At 41.3% G+C, this 26,345-nt stretch overlaps 1 protein-coding gene across 3 annotated transcripts in view; it reads left to right on the top strand.

Moving 5' to 3' along the window:
- The window catches only part of CDH20 (cadherin 20), a 220,088-nt gene extending 200,352 nt beyond the window's left edge, over positions 1-19,736 (top strand). For 2 of the 3 annotated variants that reach the window (XM_058438290.1, XM_032152131.3), the window contains exons 8-12: positions 548-684; positions 3,022-3,143; positions 9,025-9,142; positions 13,976-14,227; positions 18,145-19,258. In XM_058438290.1, coding sequence (XP_058294273.1) covers positions 548-684; positions 3,022-3,143; positions 9,025-9,142; positions 13,976-14,227; positions 18,145-18,650 — 1,135 coding nt within the window. In that variant the 3' untranslated portion in view covers positions 18,651-19,258. Of the gene's footprint in view, positions 1-547; positions 685-3,021; positions 3,144-9,024; positions 9,143-13,975; positions 14,228-18,144 lie in introns of all 3 variants that reach the window. The other variant, XM_032152130.2, reaches the window with a different exon arrangement.
- Positions 19,737-26,345: the final 6,609 nt, after the last annotated feature.

The following is a 26,345-nucleotide window of genomic DNA, read 5'->3' as shown; positions in this document are numbered from 1 at the left end:
CTCCAGCTAGCAAATACATTACCATTATTGTGTTTGCCAGAAGGTGGGTCATTAGCATGTTAAGAAAGGGCCTGGTACAAGGCTTTTCTTCTCAATAGTTGATACAAATTACAAGGACTGGAACCACTAAACTATACCTTTTCTCCTTTTCTAGTTTCAGATTAGCATTATGAGAATTCATTTGAATACAACTCTTTTTAAACAAATATATACACGACTCGATACTCAGGATGTCCCAAAATTCTTGGGGTAATTCCAAGCATTACATAGCATAAACCAATATTTAAATAAACTGCCCCAAGACTGTGGGCACCCTGCTTATTTCATTTTTTGAATGAGAAAATTGAAGCAATATTTGTTTTGTTTATTGGAGGAGGAGGTGACTTTTGTTTTTGAACAAATAAAACCATAAATGCAGTCTTCCAGTAGCCATAACTCAGAAGTGGTGGAACCATGTTTCATATCGTAGGCACTCAGTTGTCTCATGTGGCATGCTGTCATATGCTTACCCAAATGCAAATGATGTACATAATCCATGTTTCTGCAGATACTCCATTGATAGAAGCAGCGACCCTGGAAGATTTTTCTATGTTGACATTACAACAGGTGCCCTAATGACAGCAAGACCCCTAGACCGGGAAGAATTTTCTTGGCATAATATCACTATCCTTGCTATGGAAATGAGTAAGTAGCACAGTAAGTTGGTCTCCACGCAGTGACAAAATATAGGTGTTATAGAAAGTGGAAGTTTCTAGAACTTGTAACAAAAATCATATCCTTTAAGGGAAGAAATGGAAACCATGCTTTATGCATGTCAGTAAATGCATTCAGTTCAAACACTTTTTTGAGGCTCTCTTGTATAGTTAGTCCTGTGCTAGAGATAAAAGCAAACAAAACATGGAAAAGCAGTGAAAGATAGCATTCTTATCCCAAGTAGCTATGAGGAAAAGGGAAGATTCCTGAGAAATCTAACAGGCTTTCAATCTTTAATATGATTGTGAATGTACAAAGAGTATAAAATATTACTGTATGAAAGAAAGCATTTATAACATATCACTCTTATTAAACAAACATATACATATCCATGCCCACAAGAATTTGAGATACCTTACAATAAAAGGCAAATTGATTAACATAATAAACTTATAAATGGAATGGAAGATTAATAACTAGATTAATATATATTATAAATGTAATAAAAATTAGATTATATACTACTACATTCCCTTTTTTTTTCATACTGGTGATAGTAAAGGCTTAGAAAAATGGCAGTCCCTAACCTATCGGCTATAGAACTAAACAGCCATTCAGGAGGGCAGTTTGGCAATATGTATTGAGATTCTCCAAAATATTTATACTCTTTCAGGAATTCTACTGCTAGTCATCATATTAAGGAAATAATTACAGATATCAACAACGATTTAAATGTGAAAATTTCCACTGCCATGTTATTTTAAAATAAGGAGAATATGGAAATTACTTAAATGTCTAATAATAGATTAAATAAATTATGGTACAACCTATAGTAAAATGACAATACAGATGCTTTCAAAACATATTCAATGACAAATGATAACCTTACCCTAAAATATTAATGTTCTGAATTCAATTTTTCTGTTTTGCTTAACTGTAACTTGTGTGTCAGGGGGAGGGTGTATAACTCCAATTTTAGACACCCATGCTGTATAATGTCATATATCTAATGGATATCTCTGGTGTTGGGTTGTGGATCATATTCATGGATTCATCTATGCTTTTCTGGAATTTTCATTATTCCTTGACAAATACCACTGTTATAATGAAGAAATAAATTTTAATTTTGCTAGCACATTCTGGTAACCAAGCAATAGAAGTATTTAGGGGGGAAATAGTAGAGCATAATTTTTTGGGAAAGAAAGGAAGAAAAATATGATTCAGAAGAACAATGCATTTTGGGATTTAGTAAAATTATTAACCAAGAATAATTTCTGTGTCTCTCAATTTCTGTTTTGTCTCCTTGGGGTGGTGACCAAAACAGAAAAAGGCAGGAGGAGCACTACCAGAGCTGTGAAATTGTCTCTGCGTGGCAGTGCCAAGCAAAAGACACAGATCACAAAGACACAGTTCCCCATGAGTGACTATGACCCCAGCCAAAGATATGGATTTGGTGTGTGTTTGATCCTGTAATATCCTGTTAGTCCCTAAGCAGAAATAAATGTGCAGTGTTATCTTTATTCCAGTGAATAAATTGAAACCTTTGGAAATGTAATTCAAAGAACTGATGATTCCACAGGAGGAAAGCCAAGCAGTGCCACACAGTATGCATCCGGTTGGCAGTGGGCTCTTTTAAAGCCCAGAATATAGAACTGACCTGCCTTTAATTCCAGGACTTGAAGTCTGAGCCAAATGGGAGATTGAAAACTTCTTTTTAAGATTCGTTTTGTGACACTTGCTCTCTTTGTCTCACCCTTCCCTTCACACTGCTGATAGCAAACGTTCACCAACACACACCTTGTTCTGTCCAAACTTCTCATGTCTGGCCACACTCTTAGTAGGCAACACATGGATCCCATGCTCTTGCTACCATCTCCATGTACTTCATCCATTCCTTTCAAACCCAGACTCACCAAGTAAATACCTATTTTTTTTTTTTTTTTTTTTTTTGAGACAGACCCTCACTCTTTCACCCAGGCCGGACTGCAGTGGCGCTATCTCGGCTCACTGCAAGCTCCGCCTCCTGGGTTCACGCCATTGTCCTGCCTCAGTCTCCCGAGTACTTGGGACTACAGGCGCCCAGCACCACGCCCGGCTAATTTTTTGTATTTTTAGTAGAGACGGGACTTCACCCTGTTATCCAGGATGGTCTCAATCTCCTGACCTCGTGATCCGCCCGCCTTGGCCTCCCAAAGTGCTGGGATTACAGGCATGAGCCACTGCGCCCAGTCGTAAATACCAACTTCTAGCAAAGACCATTACTCTTGTTTTTTTTTTCTTTTGGCATTACTAAACTCTCAGATTTGGTTTTCCTTGTGTTCCCTTTAGACAATCCCTCCCAGGTTGGAAGTGTTCCTGTCACAATCAAAGTCTTAGATGTGAATGACAATGCTCCGGAGTTCCCCAGATTCTATGAAGCTTTTGTCTGTGAGAACGCCAAGGCAGGGCAGGTAAGGCAGCCTGTGGGTGGTGCATTCTGCTTAACCCCTAACTTATGGAAACAATTGTTACAGATAACCAAATTAAAAGTCAAAGTTCGTTTTGACTCCACAAACGAACAGTTCACAAAACAGAGTCCCCAATTCCCGTATATCAGGTTTCAACCATTTATTTGTTAAGACAACTATTGGTGGCTCATGCCTGTAATCCTAGCATTTTTGGAGGCCAAGCCAGGAAGATAGCTTGAGCCCAGAAGTTTGAGACCAGCCTGGGCAACATCGTGAGACCCTGTCTCTAAAAAAGTAAAAAAACAAAAAGACAACTATTTGGAACCTACATTACCTTTTATGGCCTAAAAAGCACTTTGAGGGTGGCTTGATGCACAGGATGGCTGTATAAGGTATGTGTCCACCTGGAAACTGAATTGTGTAGCACCAATGGCAGTAACACCTGCTGAGGCCTGTAAGTGAGGGACCAGGAAGACCAGGTAAAGGAGGAAAAAGCTGCTCTTTTCCCGACTGTGGTACCAATTCCTCAAAATATTTTGCAGTAGGACAAGTTTACTTTCTATATCTTTCTACCTCTCTTTCTTAACTTCTGGCAAGAAGTACCTTATTTAGGGACTCCCTGGCCTATCTCAGAATGCTGCCACCTAGAATGACCTACCTTCTCTCCTCCCTCAATTAAAACATCCATTTTCTTAGTGCTGCTCATGTCAGGTAAGTTTTGAGAGGAAAGTAATCCGAAAGGACAAAGGTCTACTTATTTGAAATATACCTCCATAATCTTCAGAGACATATTTGTATATTTTTTAAGTATGCCCTTAAACCTAACTGAATATTTAGTTGATCAAATTCTAAGTGGTGTAATTGAGAAACATCTGGAACTCCATTTGGAGTCCCCATGTAGCAATGCATGTGTCAGGCTGTTGCCTGCCCTGTAATTTGTCCATCTCCTCCATTCTGCTTTTGCTTTTGTAAGATGCTTTCCTCCCCTGCCTATGACCCAGCAACCCGACAGATCCCTGAATAGTCCTCATTTACTCCCCTTCCCCACCCCAGTATACCCTGTGGTCCTGTGGATGCTGGTGCTGGATCAAATGGGCTGGAATGGTTTTAACATGAAAGCTGGGGAAGCACATATTGATAAGGCAGGGACTCATGCATTGGTAATTCAGGCCCCTGACTGTAATCTAACTTTGCCTTCATGTATTAGTCCATTTTCATGCTGCTGATAAAGACATACCCAAGACTGGATAATTTATAAAGAAAAAGAAGGTTAATGGACTCACGGTTCCACGTGGCTGGGGAGGCCTCACAATCATAGTGGAAGGCAAAAGGCACGTCTTACATGGCAGCAGGCAAGACAGACTAAGAGCCAAGTGAAAAGGGAAACTCCTTATAAAACTATCAGATCTTGTGAGACTTATTCACTACCATGAAAACAGTATGGGGGAAACTACCCCCATGATTCAATTATCTCCCATCAGGTCCCTCCCAGAACATGTGGGAATTATGGGAGCTACAATTCAAGATGAGATTTGGGTGGGGACACAGCCAAACCATATCACTTCACTTCTCTCACTCCCTGGGAATAGTACCTCCAGCATCTTGCTGCACAGAGAGACTAGGTCTGCGTAACCAAAACTTATGTTAGCTCCCTGAACTCACCAAAGATGGACTCGACGACACATCTTTACCATTTACTCAGCCAAAGCAAAAAGTGATTTATGTCCCTCAGGGGAAGAAAGATGTTCTATCATGATTCTGATCTAAATTTATCTATCAATCCTTGAAATTTGGTGCAATGGTCTATAGCCTTCCTAAAAAAATTCTTTTCAACAAGTCTAGGATAATTCTCTTTCTACATATAGTGAATTTCTAGTCTACTAAGACCTGAAATATTATGCAGCTAATAAAAGTTACAATGCAGAATTTACAGCCCAAGAAATGATCCATGTTATTATAAGAAGGGAGGTATTAAAACTACACCTACATGCTTGCAGTCATGTAAAACTATGACTGCAAGTGAACAATGATCAAGAGGGAATATGCAAAAATAGTATAGTTACTGTGCTAAGGTAGTTGAGTTTAAGTGAGGAGGTTTGGGTCTTTATTTTAATAAGTTTTGTTTTATATGATAAAATTTATATATGTAATATAAACTTTTGTTTATGTTATAAAATTATATGAATATTTTGTTATGATAAAATAAGCTAATTTTAATCTATAATACAAAGAGGGTGATAAGTAGCAGAGTAAATTAAGCCTCCTTCCCCCCAAAATAAAGCACTCTCTTTTAAAGGGCTTCAGAGTAGGAGAGGTTGCATTCTAACAAGTGAAGAACATTTTAACTATCTCTCCTGTTTTTGTAGTCAAACAAACATAGTCCCCATTTCTAAATGCATCTTTTAATACTTTGTTATCCAGTAATCTGAAGTACAGATCTTTCACTTCAAGTTCAGTCTGTCCCATTTGTCACCTTTAGGCCAACATACTGAAAATATTAACCTTTGATTTGGGCTCTGGGAAATGTTTCGAAGATTTTTCAAAAGCCTACAGCTCAGAGATACATCTGGTTTATAAAGAACCAGGCCTCCTTGTGTTTACTTGTTGGACACTGTCGTCGGCTTCACGTCTGACAAGTCCAGATACACGCTTTCCTCTTAGTAAGCAGCCTTGAAGGAAGCCCATAAAGAAATCAGATAACATACTTGGTGATGGCCAAGGGCGGAATGAAACCAGCTGAGCAGAATATTGCATGACAAGTGAGGCTGAGGAAGAAATCTGACCTGCTGGGAGAACAGAGAGCAGGAGAGGGGCCATGCGCTCCCAACCCAGACTTAGCAATTTGTATCTTCACTCACTCATGCTTTAAAGCCCTGTAAGCAACCAGCTCTGGGCCTCAAGCCCCAGTCTCACCAATATATACACAATACGCAGGCCAGATATTCTGAAACGACTTTCCCAACTATGTTTATCAAGTTATGTAGAATCAGGTGTGTGTAACATGCCTCAAGAAATATGTTACCTATGTGTTTGGCACTACAGGCAAGCTGAAAAGTGCCGGCTCTGTCTCCAGGCGGCATAGGACAGGAGGGTAATCCCGGAGTGTGAGCACCACTGATATGAGGATTGGCTGTGGGCAAGTTGATCTCCATTACTCTCCTGACCCTCACCTTCCTGGCAACTCCATTCCCCCTACTTTCAGGTTCAACAGTTGGGGTCTCCAGGAGGCATACCCTGAGATGGAGTTCCAGTATAAGGTGTTTATTAAGGAGGGTCCTTGGGGCCAGCACCTGTGGGAGGGAAGCGAAGGAAGCAGGACTGGGCAAAAGAAGTCCAGCTGCCATGCAGACTAACTGCCTCAGCTGACTTCTCAGAAAGTTCCAGAACTAGAGTTTCCCCAAATTGAGATGGGATAGCCAGACCTGTATACTATCACATTAATTAGTCACTGGATGTCTGTTGCCCTGGAAGGATGTGACGACCGTGGGTGTCTTTGTCAGTTTGCATTGCTATAAAGGATTACCTGAGGCTGCGTAATTTATAAAGCAAAGAGGTTCATTTGGCTCATGGTTCTGCAGGCTGTACAAGAAGCATGATGCCAGCATCTGCATCTAGGGAGGGCCTCAAGCTGCTTCCATGCATGGAGGAAGGGGGAAGGAAGCCGACATGTGCAGATCACATTGTGAGAGGAAGCAAGGCAGGAGGGGAAGGTGCCAGGCTCTTTTTAACAACAGCTATCACAGGAACAAATAGAGTAAGAACTCAACCCATTACCAGGACGACTGCACCAAGACATTCATGAGGTATCCACCTGGATGACCCCGACACCTCCCACCAGGCCCCACCTCCAACAGTGGGGATCACATTTCAACATGAGATTCGGCGGGGTCAAATACCCAAACCATAGGAGTGGGGAGGTGGCTCTCTGCAATTGGCAATCCCCAAAGGGACTGGTATGTGACTGGGGGAAAAATCCTTCACTGAAGGGGGATCTGAGCAACACAGTGTCCAAAAGGCCCCCTGATGGGAGCTCCCCCCACCACCCCCAGTTATTTAATCTTCGGCATATTGTGAGAGTAGCTTTAGCTCCCTTAATTTACAGATGAAGAAATACAAACTAAGCAAGCCCACCTGGGATCTCAAACTGACCTTTGATGTCCCGGTTCCTATGGTGGTAGAAGCACAGCTGGCTTTTAAACAGCAGGATTGGCAAGTCTACAGGGCTTGGCCCAAGATGGGTAGGAGTAGTCTGTGCTGTTGCTTGGTGCAAGAGGAAACACATATGAAGGAGGCTGCCGTTCAATACCTCTTCTGTATCCCCCTCAGCCTGCCAGCTCCCATTCCAGTCCTCTGTTTCACACAGATTTAATAGCTTTTACATCATGGTCTCCACAGACTTCATGCAACTTACTCCTTTGAAAAACATTATGGAAAAGGCAAAACTTGGCCAGTGAGTCCAAGAGGAAGCCACCTGACCTCCTGCTCTCCCCACTCCCGAGTTCTGCTTCTGACTCGTCTATTCTGCACTTCCACTCTGGGGATCCTGTGCTATCTTTGCTAGCTCTCCCTCTTGCCAACAAAATGTGACTCCCTGTGACCCATTCCCTCATGTCTGTTTTCTGTTAACCTGACATGGCCAGTGCCGATGTGTCACTCACTTCTCTTCAGGTCATGGTCATTCTTAAATAGGGGCTTCTCAAAGACAGCAATTTAGCCCTGAAATATTGGGCCAGTGATGAGGTTAAGTAGATGAGGTGAGAAGAAAATATGGGGTCAAGCAGGACTTTGCGGCACCCGAGCCCTTTAACTCAAAGTCTCTTATTTTTTAGACTGCCTAGAAACGGCTGGCCATGGTGGAAGAATATATGTTATATTGATGTCTAACATCTGAAGTATTTAGGTAACATTTATCCTATGCCTACTAACATACTCAAGCCCAACCCTAAAGCAAAATTAAATCCCGAGGTGTGTGATGGCATGGAGACTGTGCAGGGAAGTTTCATATGGAACAGGAGAGTTCCCTTATCCCCCTTGCAGAACAGGGGTGTGCCCTGCTGCTCAACCCCTAGGGGGAGCATGCAGACAGGCAGGTGCAGAAGCCATGGGGAGCACTTTTGGGCGCTGGCCCCATGGCTTCAGCCCACTCCTGAAGCCCAAGTGGGCGTGTGTTACAGTGTGCTTGCTCTCAGCTATGCCTTCTGCAGATGGCTTGTATTAGCTCAATAGACCCTCTGCCTTATCACAAGGACAGAGGGCCAGTGTGACAGCCGGAGTTCTTGCCCAGTGAACTGGAAGAATCAGATCACACGTGGGCTGGAAGGCTGAGTGCAACGTTTATTGAGTGGTGAAGGTGGCTCTTAGTGAGATGGATGGGAAGCCAGAAGTGGGGGATGGAGTGGGAAGGTGATCTTCCCCCGGATTCGGGCTGCCCAGTGGCCAGACTCTTCTCCAACTGTCCCGGGCTGAACTCCCTTGGCATCCACATCATTCCACCATCGCTAGTCTGCCAGTGTCTGCTGGTGTGCTCCTCTTCTCCTCTCAACATCCAGCTGCTTGTGTCTGTGCCCGCTAAGGTCTCGGGTTTATATGGGTACAGAATGGGGGGCATGGTTGGCCAGAGTGGTCTTGGAAAATGCAACATTTGGGCCTGAAAACAGGAGTTCCTATTCTCACTTAGATCCGCAGACACAGGCCAGAGGATGGAGCCCTCACTAGGGACCCTGCCCTTCTCTACTCAGCATTTCCCTGCCCCTCTCCCATATCAATGATATCCTTCTCATAACGTAAAACAACCCACCATCGCGTTTCCAGGTTTGGGATTTAACTGGGCCCTGGTGCTTTTTCCTTTGGCTCCAGCTCACCTGATTTCATGTCCCTCCCTCAGCTGATCCAGACAGTGAGTGCAGTGGACCAAGATGACCCACGCAATGGTCAGCATTTCTACTACAGCTTGGCTCCTGAGGCTGCTAACAACCCCAACTTTACCATAAGGGACAACCAAGGTAATCAGGTGGATGGCTGGCTATCTATGCTTTTCTACAGCATAGGCCAGCTACTTTGGGTTACTATCTTATGCAAACAATGTCAAAGGCTACCTGCTCCTTACTAGCAGGGAGGATGTTAATAATTAAGTGTCTTTTTTTTTTTTTTGAGGTGGGGTCTATGTTGGCCAGGTTGGTCTTGAACTCTTGGCTTCAAGCAATCTTCCCGTCTCAGCCTCCCAAAGTGCTAGGATTACAGGCATGAGCCACTGCGCCCAGCCTCACAGTGTCTTTTAAAGTTTCGTTTCAGAACAACAAACACAGAGAACCCTTTGCCAACTCTAAAACTCATTCAGTCAGTAAGTCGACAGATGTTTACTGAATGCCTGTCCTGTGCCAGAAACATTGCAAAGCCCAGAGGCAAAATCCTTCATTCCCACTGGTAGAAGCCCTGTTCATATGTTCTGTAACAATGGGAAAAATCTGAGAACAACAGAAAGTGACCTAGGATAAAAAAAATAAATAAATAAAATAAAATTAAAAATCCTGGGGGCACATTTCTAGGCAGAGATCAAAGCAGGAAACAGTAAAAAGCTCTCCAAACAAAAAGGAGACAAAGGATAAGTAATAGAGATAACAAAGGGCAAATACAGGACCATAAACAGTTTTGGCACTGAAACAGCTTTATTACTTTAGGATGATTAGAGACATACTTTCAGGTAGGGTTCCCTGTCCAGAAACCGCTCCCCGCTATAGCTTTGATGGAACAGAATTCTAGGCCCCTCTTTTCCAACAAGCTTTCAGACCAGCTAAGGGGCTCATAGACCCAGCACACTCTTCTTTGGGCACAGATGGGAAAAGGAAGGACTTTCGTTCTGTAGCCAGATGATTTACTTCAAAAGAAAAGAAAAGGTCAGGGCAATGGAAAAAATAAGTTAAAACTGTCAAATGAACCTCATCTGTTGTTAACTCTGCTGCCAGCTAGCCATCTGACCCTGGGAAGGTCATCACTCTCGAGACTGCAGTAGCCTCATTTTCATTCCAATTCTAAAATATTGCCACTTTGTAAAAATCTAAGCAAAGGGTAACCAAAAGTCATGATTAGGTTAGGCATGCCTGGTTTTAGTTTCAAACATCAATTATTTGAGATTAAAAGTATTACTTCAACCCCACATGACAGTTTTCTGCTATAAAACTTGAGAATCTCAAACCTGTTTTCTTCTAAATGGGAGAGCATTCTTCTAAGTCATCCCTTCAACCTCCTACATGTCATCATAAAAACACTATAATAATTCTGGAAGGATTGGTAATACGAATTATAAAGGCAGAAATACTTCAATTAAATATCCTGAAGTTTTTATTGGGTCAAAATTTTGAACTATTCATTTATCTGCTTCGCAGGGAAACTATTCCCACAAAAAGTGCTTTCAACCTAGGATTGGCTTTACAAAGGCAACCCTGGGGGGAAAAAATAACACATTGTAACACATTATATTTTTTTCTTCAACTGTTCAGCTAAGCTATCATTCTAATGAGTGAAACAAAATGCAGCAAAATGCTGCAAATTTCTTAAAGAGGACTTTGGACACCAATTTATGGAACCAATTCCTTAAAAAGATGGGCCACCAGCACTGGATGACTATAATAAGACATGACATCTCTTGGAAGGTTTCCCAAAACAGAAGTCAGCACATCTTCAACAGAAAGCATGAACTCTTAATCTCCAAATGACAATTTATCTCACGAGTATCCTTTACTGAGGCTCATTTTAAAACTGAACAAGTCTCGGCACAGTGGCTGATGCCTGTTACTCCAACACTTTGGGAGGCTGAGGCAGGAGAACTGCTTGATACCAAGAGTTCAAGACCAGCCTGGGCAACACGGCAAGACCCTATCTCTGAAAAACATATTTCAAAAATTAGTCAGGCATGGTGGCACACACCTGTAGTCCCAGCTAGTTGGGAGCCTAAAACAGAAGGATCACTTGAGCCCAGGAGTTTGAAATCAGCCTGGGCAACACACCAAGACCCCATCCCTACCAATTTTTTTTTAATTAGCCAGACATGGTGGCATGCACCTGTAGTCCCAGCACTTGGGAGGCTAAGGTGGGAGGATCACTTGAGCCCAGGAGTTCAAGGCTGCAGTGAGCTATGATCAGACCACTGTACTCCAGACTGGGTGACAGAATAAGATCCTGTCTCTAAAAAAAGCCACCACAACAAAAACTGACTAATATAGGGCAGAGCTACTGTCAACTACCTCTGTTCCTGTGCCTGAAACATGATGTCCTTTTATGAACACAACAGGGCACTATCTCCAGTAAAGCCTTTTTTTTACTTTTCAGCCCCAAAACATTATGAAAAGAATTATGTGTATATAGTACTTTACAGTTTCAAAGTATTTTCCCATACCTTATTTGATATTTACAATAATTCTGTGAGGCTTTAAGGAGGTTATTAATCCGTCTGATTCTTACTGTCCCATCTGACAGATGAGGAAAGTAAGCAAATGGCCCAAGACCAGAGAGTCAATAAGCTGAATAAGCATTAAAATTGGGATTAGAAATTGAGTCCTGTTTTACCATGCCCCCCACCACACCCCCGCCCCACACACACACAGTGTTCTGTGTCACCTTAGGAAAAAATGCTGTTTCCAAATAAGTTACTAAAGCCCTCATTATCACATTCAACAAAAATTTTCCAAGTGGCTACTATATGCCAGGCCCCTTCCAGCACTGGACTCAGCAATGTGATGCTCTGACATTTTTCTTTAATCTTAAATAATTCTTAGATCACGAAACATATATATCATAGGTATAATACTTTTATGAATTTCGGTTCTAGTCAGATTTTCTAAAAGTCTCATGACCTCGCCTGGATTAAACCAAAAAAATAAAAAAATAGTTCTGATTAGAGAAAAACCTGCTTTCTGAAAAAACAAGCAATTAAAACTACAAAGTGGAATTGATAGTATTTAGGTATTAAGTGTGGAAAACAGAAAGGTGCATGGGTTGTGTGGTAGGTGGAAATATGAATATAATCCTCAGGTTGGCATCCTTTCTCCATTGAGAAGAAAATAAGAAGTAGCCTGTATCAAAGCAGGAAGAGATTATGCTTATCTGAATTTTTTTGACAGTTAATATTACTAAACTAAATAAGCAGTTATATAGCACAATGGAAGGTATGCATGTTTTGGAGACAGAGAGACCAGAGTTCAAATCCCAGCTCTGCTACTAACCAGGTTAGTGGCTTCAAACAAATAATAAAATCACTCTAGGCCTTACTTCTATTTCTGAAAAAAAGTAAGATTATTACTATCTCCAAATTGTGAAGATGGAGTGAGATACTGCATGCAAAGTGCAGGTACATGGCACATGAGCCTTTAGTAACAACAGCTGTTAGCATAAAAAGCAGGGTGGAGGAGGAAAAGTTAATTAAGGGGTAATGTGTTACTCAGAATAGCCCAGGTTGTGCTATGGGAACAACTACCATGAAAATCTCAGTGGCTTAGCACAACTACAGTCAATTTCTTGCTCACATACAGCCTACTGTGTGTCTGAGCTCAGTGTCCCAGGCCGCCCTGCTCTGCATCTCACACCCTGTGGTTCTTTCTCAGTAACTACAGCAAGGAAAGAGAATGGAGACTCATACACCAGCTCATACAGACTTCTGCCTAGAAGTAACACAAATCACTATTGCTCAACTAAAGCAAATCACACAGACATATCCACATTTAAGAGGATAGAAAAGTATAATCCTTCAGTATGTCCAAAAAGGGAAGAAGAACCAGAAATATTGATGATCACTAATAATGTTTTCTTAGGTTAGGCTCCCAGAATTTTTTGTGATGTTCTAGACTCTTTCCTATGAAATATGAAACACATCCATGGGACCTCTGTGTTGGTGGTATTAGCTCTGAGAATCACTTCTTCCATGTCCTACTACGTCTCTCAAATTTTTCCTCTGCTGCAAATAATCTGAGCTTTGCGAAAGTATATCTACTTTAGAATTCAAACCTATTCCAGGAAACTTGAGAACGCAGATTTTAAAAACGAAAACTCCCACAACACAATATGTGAATATAAATGTAAACACACACACACGTACACATCCCGACTTCGTAGAAAATATCTAATAATTTGACTAATCCCCTTTAAAACTGGAGGAAAGATTTCTAGTATTGATCAGGAACAAAGTTTCACCAAGTTCATATTAACTGCTTAAAGTGAGACCACCAACCCAGGAGAAATAACAAGGTGTGTCATATGATTAGGGGATTTCAAAGAAGCTTCTACTAAATGAGCAGGTTCTTTAGGAAACACAGGAGTTGGTGACTGCATTTCAGAGGCATAAAAGAAAATAGTAAAAGACGTGAATTCCAGCCAAAGTGGCAAAAATAAGTAATCTGCCACAGTCACACGGGCTCCTCAGCATTCTTTTCCTGGAGGCGCAAAGCAGCACCGGGGCCTTGGCAAGCTGCTGAGCAGGAACAAACAGGGACCACAAGTCACCAGTGATTGTTCTTTTCTGTCAAGCTTTCCCAGGGACATTTTTGTTAGATCTGAAGTCTGACAGTTTGCCTTGGGCACTTTATGTCACAAAGGATAAGACAGATTCAAAAAAAAAAAAAAGGCTTTCTCTTCTAGGCCTCAGGCTTTTGCCTAAAAGCAAGCAAAAAGCGTGGTTTCTGAATCCAAATGCTGATCCAGGCAAACCCACCATGGCTGACCACTACCGGGGAATATCTCACTATCCTCTTTCCTTCCTACACCCTGCCCCTGCCCCCTTGCTTTCCTCAATCCAAGAAATTAATTCATCTTCCCTTTTCCAATCCTGGAACCCCTCCTTCTTTCAGACAACACAGCGCGGATTCTAACCAGGAGGTCTGGTTTCCGGCAGCAGGAGCAGAGTGTCTTTCACTTGCCTATCCTGATAGCAGACAGCGGGCAGCCCGTGCTGAGCAGCACAGGCACACTGACCATCCAAGTGTGCAGCTGTGACGACGACGGCCACGTCATGTCCTGCAGCCCAGAGGCCTACATGCTCCCAGTCAGTTTGAGCCGGGGCGCCCTCATTGCCATCCTCGCCTGCATCTTTGTCCTCTTAGGTGAGTAAGGGGCTGCTTTCCCTTCCGTGGAGTCCTGCCAGTGCTCACTCAGACATCTGTTCATTACCTTCCTGACACAGCTACTCAGAACTGCTCTTCCACACCTTGCTTACTCAAAAGGTGGTAGAGTGAGGCTGCAAAAAACAGTAAAGAAACTGAGGACAGTCCCTTCTTCAAGGTGTCTGTGGCAAGATCAAAGCACATACACTTACAAAGTATCTACTATGAGCTGGGGCACCACACAAGGTGCTAGGATTAATGAAACAGACAAGTCCTGGCCTTCCTGAGTTTACCTCAGAACAAAGCAGGTTCATTTTGACATCATAGAATCAAAATTACAATTTAGACAGGATTTGATGATCACCTCTTCTAACCCCTTCATTTAAGTAGTAGCTAAGTCACAAATGGGTAAGTGACAGGCTCAAAACCAAAGTCAGAGGCAGAGCCAGGGCTGAAATGCAGGCAGGCCATACACACTGGGCACCCCTGTGGCTCAACGGCACTGCCTTTCTCCTAAACGCTCATCCCGATTCTGGAGGTGGTATTACAGGGAAGGGAAGAGGGATAAGGTATCCTGGTTGGACAAGTGACAGGGATAGATGCCATTTCAAACAGGGCAGTCAGGGAATCCCTCACTGATAAGACCTTTGAGCAGAGAGCTGAAGGAAGTGATGGTGTGAACCACACAGATTTCTGGAGAATAAGCTGTTTGGAGTGATTAGTACCCCTCCTAGGCACCATGGCCATCTTACCAGGAACAGTGACTAAACAGGGTCAGTTTGCCTCTGCTGATGAAATAAGGACATAACAGGCTAGTAGTGGGAGAGCACTACTGGGGTAAGGAACCCTTCCTTCTTCCTCTCAAGTCATACTGCAAGGTGGCTCCCCAACTCCCTGGTATGTAAGGCCATCCTTGCAATTCTTTTCTAATTCCACACTCAAAAACAGTGAAACAAAAACACCTAAACCAACTCTTGCAAAAAAAGAAAGTACCTGTACGTATATCCTTGCTCTTCTTATTGAACTAATCTATAGCATATATATCATGCTTAGAGAAAAACAGATTTAGTAGATACTAGTATTATTAATATAAAAGAAATCCGAGTTTTCTGATGGAAAAAGCCCTGAGGATTGAAATTAGAATAGAGGTACAGATATTCACATACACCCTTGATCCCAAGTTCACCTCTATACCAAGAGACAGACCAAAGAAAGAAGTTCCCGTGTAAAATCTCAACACTTGGTTTTCTAGGTAGGTCTGTAGAATGTGCTTCTCAAAATACATTTAAAAACCCAACATGTGGTTCAATTTTGTTGTTTTAGTTCAGTCCTACGTAAAGAGAGAGAGTATAAATAAGTAACCTTTCTAAGTTCTTGGATCCCTGTGTCAGAGAAAATTGTTACGGTTTCTGGTCCCCGACTGCATTGACAAGTAAAACCTCCCTGCAATTCCTTGAGTTTCCATAAGGTGGCATTGGGAGTCCTTTAGCACAGAAGTGGACAACCTGTAAGAGGCCTTTGAAGAAACTTGTTCCTGGGAGGAATTTCCAGACTGGCTGCCCTTACTTCTATTTTTGGAAAATGTCGAAGTTAAAAGTTCACCCTGGCCCACAAAATGCCATCATTACAGAAATACTGATTTAAAGAGACTGGCTTGGAGAGGCTCTCAAGTTAAAAATGGTGTGCAAGGGACAATTTATTTTATCCCTTCCCACCCATGATGATGTATTGTCTTTTGAACTGTACAGAAAAAGTAAACAGTTTTCAGGAGCTAAATTGAGCAGAGCTGTCATAAAATCCTCACAGTTTTAAGTACCCTTACTTCTAAGAGTACACATTCCACATTAAAAATAATTCATTAAACTTTAAGATTTGACTTGCATTTGTCAACAAAATACTATATTTTATGGACAACTAAATAAATTAATTCTGACTTCCTGGGTTTTTTTTCATGTCTCATATATGTATCTAGTTCCTAGAAAATCTCATAAGCTCTACGCACCGTGCCTATAGTACACGAAGAATAAACCATCCCTAGAACTAATTCTCTTCTGTCAGAGAAGCCTTTCAGCTGAATAAGACCATCTTCCTCAAAATCTGATTTTCAGGGCATTATGTAATATTTGTTTTTTAAATTAGATTACCTAAAAAAAAAAAAAAGACATGTAGCAATCTTTATTTTTCAAGGGACAGACCAGTTCTATATAAACGGCCTAATTCTCCAGCAAGGTACTCAAAAGACTTCCAAGTTTGCTTCCTAGCATTCTCCGAATACCACCCCTACCACTTCAAGGTCACCTCTGTGAAGCCCTACCCAGTCTCCCAAGTAAAATTCACTGGCCCTGCCTTTGTACTCTCCTGGTGACACTTGTGGCTCTAATAGCCCTTATCACTGTCTGACTTGCATTATCAGCATCCATGAGCTCCTTAGATTACAAGCTTACAAGAGCAGAATCCATGTCACACTCAATATTGTTTACCCATTGCTTAGCATAGAGCCTTAAAAATATTTGGGTTTAATAACTTTACTGAATCCTGCAAACAGAGCATGCTCACTTCGAACCTCACGTCTCCAACCTGCATCAATCCAAATCACACTCCAACCTTTCACGCTTGATTCAAGCCCACGCTTCCTTAGAGTCCTATTAGTCTCTTTTTCTCTAGGAATCCCACCCTCCTTTTAGTCCACGCCTCGTATTTTTGCACACAGGGAAAATACACACGAGCATATCATCGTTTCCTGTGTATGTTTTGTCACCAAAGCCATCCGGGAAAATATTATGTATTAATGTCATTAATTGCAATGTATAAAAAAGCACATCTACATCCAAAAAATTTTTTAAATCATTGTTGTGAGTTTTATTAGTCTGTCATCTTTCACTGCATGTATGAATGTACTCCACTTTTTCCCCTTGGATAAACTCGGGTCTTATTTTGCAGTGCTGTCAAACTGTCACTGTTCACCAGCTGTAACAAAGCACACCAGAAAAAAAAAATCAATACCAGTTCTACAGCTAAAACCTCAACACTCTTCCTGGAAAACGTTTTCAGTAAGAGAGATAAATAGCTCAATGCGATTATCTCTATCTCTCCTTTAAACCCCGGCGAACACATTCTAGGGGGTAAAAATGCATTTGTTGGGATAAAATTTTATCCAAACCTCCAAGGGCACATCTAACAGTGTGGTATTTCTTTGATAACACGATGAATTATATAAAATGCTACCGCTCATTCTCTCCCTTCCATAAACACCCTTGGGTCCAGAAAGCCACAACCACCTCTCTAATGAAAGGCTTCTCTGAGGAACCTGAGTTTATCGGACCCCAGGGATCACTTATGTTCTGTTGTTTTTCAGAGGAATAAAAAGACTACAACTTTGGTGCATACTTACTATGTGTGTCTCTATGCATATTAAGACGTGATTATATACAGAGTAGAATCCTATTAAGATGCTAATATACGGAAGCAGAAGTCCATCTACATAATAAGACTTTCACATTACAAGAGGAAAAATGTATATTTATCATCATATAAACAGAGCACGTGATCTGGTCCTTAAGAGTATGTTGGTCCATAGCAGGCCTTCGTGCTTTGTTAATGGGATTTTAAATTGGGTGTTAGGTGTAGACACACACAATTTCAAAACAGCAAGCTGATGTTAAGCGACTATATGCAACTTTTTCTAATTAAACCATCTGAAGAAACACAGGGCTTCATTGTCCACAACCTGACTTACAGAAAGAGAACAAGGTGGACTTAAATTAGAACTCCCCGAGGTTTCAGATATCCAAAAGCTATCTCTGAGCTCTCCACTCGGTAGCTCTTCCCCTACCCGTGGTGAATCAAGACTATTTCTACTCACCGCACACACAGCCACATCTCCTCGGTAAACAGACTCTCCCTTTTGTTCCTGGCAGTGCTGGTGTTGCTCATTTTGTCCATGAGGCGGCACCGGAAACAACCATACATCATCGACGACGAGGAAAACATCCACGAGAACATCGTCCGCTACGACGACGAGGGCGGCGGCGAGGAGGACACCGAGGCCTTCGACATCGCCGCCATGTGGAACCCCCGCGAGGCGCAGGCGGGGGCCGCCCCCAAGACGCGGCAGGACATGCTGCCCGAGATCGAGAGCCTCTCGCGCTACGTGCCTCAGACGTGCGCAGTGAACAGCACCGTCCACAGCTACGTGCTGGCCAAGCTCTACGAGGCCGACATGGACCTGTGGGCGCCGCCCTTCGACTCCCTTCAGACGTACATGTTCGAGGGCGACGGCTCTGTGGCGGGGTCGCTGAGCTCCCTGCAGTCGGCCACGTCGGACTCGGAACAGAACTTCGACTTCCTGACGGACTGGGGGCCCCGCTTCCGGAAGCTGGCCGAGCTCTACGGGGCGTCGGAGGGACCCGCGCCTCTGTGGTGACGGAAGCCAGGAGGCAGGCGCGCGTCCAAATCCAGACGTTCTCCGCGGGTGCTTCGCGGACAAGGTGCAGCCGACCACACGAGCAATACTGTGCTGGAGAGTGAGAATGGGGGTGAGCAGGCGAACAGAGCTCTCTCTGGATCAGCTTTACTTGGGTAGATTAAGTTAAATAAGCAAAAGGAAACCCAGGAAGAAGAGGGCAGAATCTTTAATTACCTTTTTGTCTTTTCTTTTTGATTTTTCTGACACTGTGTGCGAAGACTTGGAGTCCAAGTTGTTATGACAAGGGTGGCTTTTCTCTGCCATTCGCTAAGGCCTTTATCACTTTTCCACCACAGAAAGGCTCTGGCCTTGGATACAGAGATGCCAATTGAAAGCAGAAAGTTCTACTCTCGTATCTGTTTTTTATTTTATTCTCCATTTAAGAGTTTTGCTGGCTCATCAAACCACAGAAACCAACCCACAAGGAAGAACAAAAAACTTGTTACTCAGTGAAATTAACCTACTTGTTCTGGGATGGATGGAATTTCCCGTAACCCTTTTAAGACAAGGTTAAAACTGAACCAGCCTTGCATGGGGGTGGATGGGTGGGAGGGTGGGTGAAGGAAGAGGCATTGACTTTATGCTCAAGTTTAGTGGCTGATCCAAGAGATGTTGGCATTACAGCTCACCCAACGCCATCAAGTTAGAGTGCTCGTGTCTCCTCTCAGCTCTTTAACTGTGCCCCTGCAAAATTGTTCAGAGTGAAACCAGAAAAATCTGCCTCTTTTGCACTGTAGATGTCTCTTCCATGTGCCAAATGTGGAGATTAGATGCTACAAATGAAAGCCAAATAAATAAAAAAGAAGTATCTGACAAAAGCATGGGTTAGCGGGCTTTCCTAATCTGTGTGAGGTCAATCCAAGGGATGTTTACATACTGTAGATAACCTACTTGAACAAAAATCAGTATTATAGAGAATAAATGGATGTAAGAAAATTACATGTACAAGTTTTGTATATTTGTTAATAATTTTGGTAATAAATATGATGTACTGCATCTCAGTACCTTAGCATTTCTTTTAATAAAAGTTAAATAGAAGGAAAAGTCTATTGTGAATTTGTTTAATTGCTGAACAGGTAGAAAATGACTTTGTAATCCTGATCTAGCCTCAGGCTCCCGGGGTTGGGGCTAATTTGTAAGGCAAAAGCAATGGGAAAGAAGTGTGAGGCAGCATTCTATTTCAGTCGCTAACCATATGAACATTATGGTTCAAACTGCAAAGCTTTTAATGAACACCCTCCATTTCTTCATCCCTGAAAAGAGCAAAGGGTGGTTTGGTTCATTGTATCAATGATACAATGGTGAATTTAGCCCATATTTTTCATTTTGCAAAAGGGTATTACACATAACCCCCAATGAGGCAGGCTACTGTGCTACTTACATCTCTATTTCATTGGCAAATTGAGCTCACAGATGGTTGAAACCATATTTTATTCATCTTTCCTTTTGCTACAATAGTTAGCATACTCTTCTGCATACAGTAGGTGCTTAACACTTTGTGGCTACATGATGGGAGGGATCTCTATTTGACATTCTATTACTAAAAAATATTTTACACAACTATCCTCACAGTTAAGGACAAATTGTGAACAAAATCATTTCCTGAGAGCCTTGATTATAGCAACAGTTCTCAAATTTCAATGCATCAGAATCACTTGAAGAAACTGTTAAACTACCTCACCCCTAGAATTTATGATTCAGTCGATTTGGGGCAGTTTGTATTTCTAACATGTTCCCAGGAGATCCTGATGCTGCTGGTCCAGGATCCACATTTTGAAAACCTCTGGTATGTAGTTACTCACTCTCTAACACACACCAAGATAAAACTATATCCCATCTGTACTAGGTCGCATCTTCCCGCAGAGTGGTGTTGTGAATTGTTTTCTCAGTAAAACATGAACAGTTTACAGAAATGTATGAGAAAGCTGATGAGGGTCTGGGAGGCAGTAGGATGTGCTTTTTTGCATATTACATATTATATGGTACCATTACATGGTACATTAACAGCCACCAAATTCTCTTCAGCCTTCAGCATACTAACCCTTTCTTCCCATGAAAGGCAGGCAGCTCTCACACATCCTCTTCAAGGATAGAGTGCAATGTAAAAATAAATACATTTAACAAAGCAAAAGAAAAAGCATGGACTTAAGTCCAAACTAGGCTTTACAATATAACAATTATATGGATGTGGGCAAATCAACCTCTATAACATTATTCCTTCCTACCACAGCCCTGAGGATAATTTTGTGAGTATTTCACTTTGTATTGCTTGTGTTACAACTGAGAACAGCTGTTATCCTAACCACAGGGGGTTATCATGCCCCACATCCTGCAAATGTGGTCCCCATGATATTGGGCATGAAGTGATTAAGCAAAATCTCCTGAATCTTCTGGTCCCTGGGAAGATATTTAATGGTGTAATACAAGGAGTGTGAATGAAGCACAAAACAGATCTATTTCAGCTTCATACTCTAAGTGAAGAGATTACCACTCCAAATGAGTTTTAAAATTCCCTTTCTACTGCCACAATGTAATACAAATGCTGATCCCTCTGGGAATAAAGAAAAAGAAAACCATCATCATCTCTATACAGACAATGTGATCAGGTTAGGCCGGAGAGCTGTAAAATTATTCAGCCATTTCTTTGTCAACAGGTATGACAGCTAGCCTATAATTTACATGTTGGAGGGAAACAGGAGAATCTGTAGAAACCAATTGATGAGACTCAAACTGAAAATGTATTCTGAATAAGAACACAAGCAAAGATAAAAATTAGCAATGAAAAATTTAAAAAAGAGAATTATCTAAAAAAGAGAATATTCAAGCATGGCACATAGCAAAGACAAAGATGGGGTGGTTCACACAAGAAAGAATCTATGAATCCTGAAAATGGAATTCAACAAGTTAAAAATCAGTGCAGGCACATTGATTAAAAGTTGTCATTAATTCACTAATAATGCAGAACTAGGCCTTGATGACAGAATTCACAGTATTTCCATATAGTGTTCGCACTATATGAATGTAGGACAGACACACTTTACAAGTAGTTCTCATTGCAGATTGACTCACTGTCATATCCGTTTGTCATTTTTACAATAAAGAACCTTCGACAGATTATTATATATAAATATCTGGATTGGGGAAGCTTCTGCTTTATTCTTAAAGATCAAGTTTCTGATAGAGGAAGTGGATAAAATTAGGCCAAGTGGTCCTCTTTTATTTACTTTTTATTTTTCTAAATTATACTTTAAGTTCTAGGGTACATGTACATAACGAGCAGGTTTGTTACATATGTGTACATGTGCCATGTTGGTGTGCTGCAACCATTAACTCATCATTTTCATTAGGTATTTCTCCTAATGCTATCCCTCCCCCCTCACCACACCCCACAACAGGCCCCGGTGTGTGATGTTCCCCACCCTGTGTCCAAGTGTTCTCATTGTTCAATTCCCAACTATGAGTGAGAACATGTGGTGTTTGGTTTTCTGTCCTTGCGAAAGTTTGCTCAGAATGATGATTTCCAGCTTCATCCATGTCCCTACAAAGGACATGAACTCATCATTTTTATGGCTGCATAGTATTCCACAGTGTATATGTGCCACATTTTCTTTATCCAGTCTATCATTGATGGACATTTGGGTTGGTTCCAAGTCTTTGCTATTGTGAATAGTGTCACAATAAACATATGCATGCATGTGTCTATAGAGTAGCATGATTTATAATCCTTTGGGTATATACCCAGTAATGGGATTGCTGGGTCAAATGGTATTTCTAGTTCTAGATCCTTGAGGAATCGCCACACTGTCTTCCATAATGGTTGAACTAATTTACACTCCCACCAACAGTGTAAAAGTCTTATTATTTCTTCATATCCTCTCCAGCATCTGTTGTTTCCTGACTTTTTAATGATCGCCTTTCTAACTGGTGTGAGATGGTATCTCATTGTGGTTTTGATTTGCATTTCTCTGATGGCCAGTGATGATGAGCATTTTTTCATGTGTCTGTTGGCTGCATAAATGTCTTCTTTTGAGAAGTATCTGTTCATATCCTTCGCCCACTTTTTGATGGGGTTGTTTGATATTTTCTTGTAAATTTTTTAAGTTCTTCGTAGATTCTGGATATTAGCCCTTTGTCAGATGAGTAGATTGCAAAAATGTTCTCCCATTCTGTAGGTTGCCTGTTCACTCTGATGGTAGTTTCTTTTGCTGTGCAGAAGCTCTTTAGTTTAATTAGATCCCATTTGTCTATTTTGGCTTTTGTTGCCATTGCTTTTGGGGTTTTAGTCATGAAGTCCTTGCCCATGCCTATGTCCTGAATGGTATTGCCTAGGCTTTCTTCTAGGGTTTTTATGGTTTTAGGTCTAATATTTAAGTCTTTAATCCATCTTGAATTAATTTTTGTACAGGTGAAAGGAAGGGATCCAGTTTCAGCTTTCTACATATGGCTAGCCAGTTTTCCCAGCACCATTTATTGAATAGGGAATCCTTTCCCCATTTCTTGTTTTTGTCCGGTTTGTCAAAGATCAGATGGTTGTAGATGTGTGGTATTATTTCTGCGGGCTCTGTTTTGTTCCACTGGTCTATATCTCTGTTTTGGTACCAGTACCATGCTGTTTTGGTTACTGTAGCCTTGTAGTATAGTTTAAAGTCAGGTAGCATGATGCCTCCAGCTTTGTTCTTTTTGCTTAGGATTGTCTTGGCAATGCAGGCTCTTTTTTAGTTCCATATGAACTTTCAAGTAGTTTTTTCCAATTCTGTGAAGAAAGTCATTGGTAGCTTGATGGGGATGGCATTGAATCTATAAATTACCTTGGGCACTATGGCTATTTTCATGATATTGATTCTTCCTATCCATAAGCCTGGAATGTTCTTCCATTTGTTTGTGTCCTCTTTTATTTAGTTGAGCAGTGGTTTGTAGTTCTCCTTGGAGAGGTCCTTGACATTCCTTGTAAGTTGGATTTCTAGGTATTTTATTTTCTTTGAAGCAATGGTGAATGGGACTGCACTCATGCTTTGGCTCTCTGTTTGTCTGTTATTGGTGTATAGGAATGCTTGTGATTTTTGCACATTGATTTTATATCCTGAGACTTTGCTGAAGTTGCTTATCAGTTTAAGGAGATTTTGAGCTGAGAGTATGGGATTTTCTAAATATACAATCATGTCATCTGCAAACAGGGACAATTTGACTTCCTCTTTTCCTAATTGAATACCCTTTATTTCTTTCTCTTGCCTGATTGCCCTGGCCAGAACTTCCAACACTATGTTGAATAGGAGTGGTGAGAGAGGGCCTCCCTGTCTTGTGCCAGTTTTCAAAGGGAATGCTTCCAGTTTTTGCCCATTCAGTATGATATTGGCTGTGGGTTTGTCATAAATAGCTCTTATTATTTTGTGATACGTCCCATCAATATCTAGCTTATTGAGAGTTTTTAGCATGAAGGGCTGTTGAATTTTGTTGAAGGCCTTTTGTGCATCTATTGAGATAATCATGTGGTTTTTGTCTTTGGTTCTGTTTATATGCTGGATTATGTTTATTGATTTGCATATGTTGAACCAGCCTTGCATCCCAGGGATGAAGCCAACTTGATGGTGGTGGATAAGCTTTTTGATGTGCTGCTGGATTCAGTTTGCCAGTATTTTATTGAGGATTTTTGCTTCCATGTTCATAGGGGATATTGGTCTAAAATCCTCTTTTTTTGTTGTGTCTCTGCCAGGCTTTGGTATCAGGATGATGTTGGCCTCATAAAATGCGTTAGGGAAGAGTCCCTCTTTTTCTATTGATTGGAAAATTTCAGAAGGAATGGTACCAGCTCCTCTTTGTACCACTGGTAGAATTTGGCTGTGAATCCGTCTGGTCCTGGACTTTTTTTGGTAGGTAGGCTATTAATTATTGCCTCAATTTCAGAGCCTGTTATTGTTCTATTAAGGAATTCAACTTATTCCTGGTTTAGTCTTGGGAGGGTGTATGTGTCCAGGAATTTATCCATTTCTTCTAGGTTTTCTAGTTTATTTGCATAGAGGTGTTTATAGGATTCTCTGATGGTAGTTTGTATTTCTGTGGGATCAGTAGTGATATCCCCTTTATCGTTTTTTTACTGCATCTATTTGATTCTTATCTCTTTTCTTCTTTATTAGTCTTGCTAGTGGTCTATTTTGTTGATCTTTTCAAAAAACCAGCTCCTGGATTCATTGATTTTTTTTAAGGGTTTTTTTTGTGTCTCTATCTCCTTCAGTTCTGCTCTGATCTTAGTTATTTCTTGCCTTTTGCTAGCTTTTGAATGTGTTTGCTCTTGCTTCTCTAGTTCTTGCTTCTCTAGGGTGTTTATTTTAGATCTTTCCTGCTTTCTCTTGTGGGCATTTAGTGCTATAAATTTCCCTCTATACACTGCTTTAAATGTGTCCCCAATATTCTGGTATGTTGTGTCTTTGTTCTCATTGGTTTCAAAGAACATCTTTATTTCTGCCTTCATTTTGTTATTTACCCAGTAGTCATTCAGGAGCAGGTTGTTTAGTTTCCATGTAGTTGTTCAGTTCTGAGTGAGTTTCTTAATCCTGAGTTCTAATTTGATTGCACTGTGGTCTGAGAGACAGTTTGTTAATATTTCTGTTCTTTTACATTTGCTGAGGAGTGCTTTACTTCCAACTATGTGGTCAATTTTGGAATAAGTGCGATGTGGTGCTGAGAAGAATGTATATTCTATTGATTTGGGGTGGAGAGTTCTGTAGATGTCTATTAGGTCCACTTGGTCCAGAGCTGAGTTCAAGTCCTGGATATCCTTGTTAACTTTCTGTTTCGTTGATCTGTCTAATGTTGACAGTGGGGTGTTAAAATATCCCATTATCATTGTGTGGGAGTCTAAGTCTCTTTGTAGGTCTCTAAGGATTTGCTTTATGAATCTGGGTGCTCCTGTATTGGGTGCATGTATATTTAGGATAGTTACCTCTTCTTGTTGAATTGATCCCTTTACCATTATGTAATGGCCTTCTTTGTCTCTTTTGATCTTTGTTGGTTTAAAGTCTGTTTTATCAGAGACTTGGATTGCAACCCCTGCTTTTTTTTGTTTTGTTTTGTTTTCCATTTGCTTGGTAGATCTTCTTCCATCCCTTTATTTTGAGCCTATGTGTGACTCTGCACGTGAGATGGGTCTCCTGAATACAGCATACTGATGGGTCTTGACTCTTTATCCAATTTGCCACTCTGTGTCTTTTAATTGGAGCATTTAGCCCATTTACATTTAAGGTTAATATTGTTATGTGTGAATTTGATCCTGTCATTATGATGTTAGCTGATTATTTTACTCGTTAGTTGATGCAGTTTCTTCCTAGCATTGATGGTCTTTACAATTTGGCATGTTTTTGCAGTGGCTGGTACCGGTTGTTCCTTTCCATGTTTAGTGCCTCCTTCAGGAGGTCTTGTAAGGCAGGCCTGGTGGTGACAAAATCGCTCAGCATTTGCTTGTGTGTAAAGAATTTTATTTCTCCTTCACTTATGAAGCTTAGTTTGGCTGGATATGAAATTCTGGGTTGAAAATTCTTTTCTTTAAGAATGTTGAATATCAGCCCCCACTCTCTTCTGGCTTGTAGAGTTTCTGCAGAGGGATCCACTGTTAGTCTGATGGGCTTCCCTTTGTGGGCAACCCAACCTTTCTCTCTGGCT

This window comes from Hylobates moloch, unplaced genomic scaffold (assembly GCF_009828535.3).
Source record: "Hylobates moloch isolate HMO894 unplaced genomic scaffold, HMol_V3 SCAFFOLD_5, whole genome shotgun sequence".
Lineage (NCBI taxonomy): Eukaryota > Metazoa > Chordata > Mammalia > Primates > Hylobatidae > Hylobates > Hylobates moloch.
This window is presented reverse-complemented; position numbering and strand designations above follow the sequence as displayed.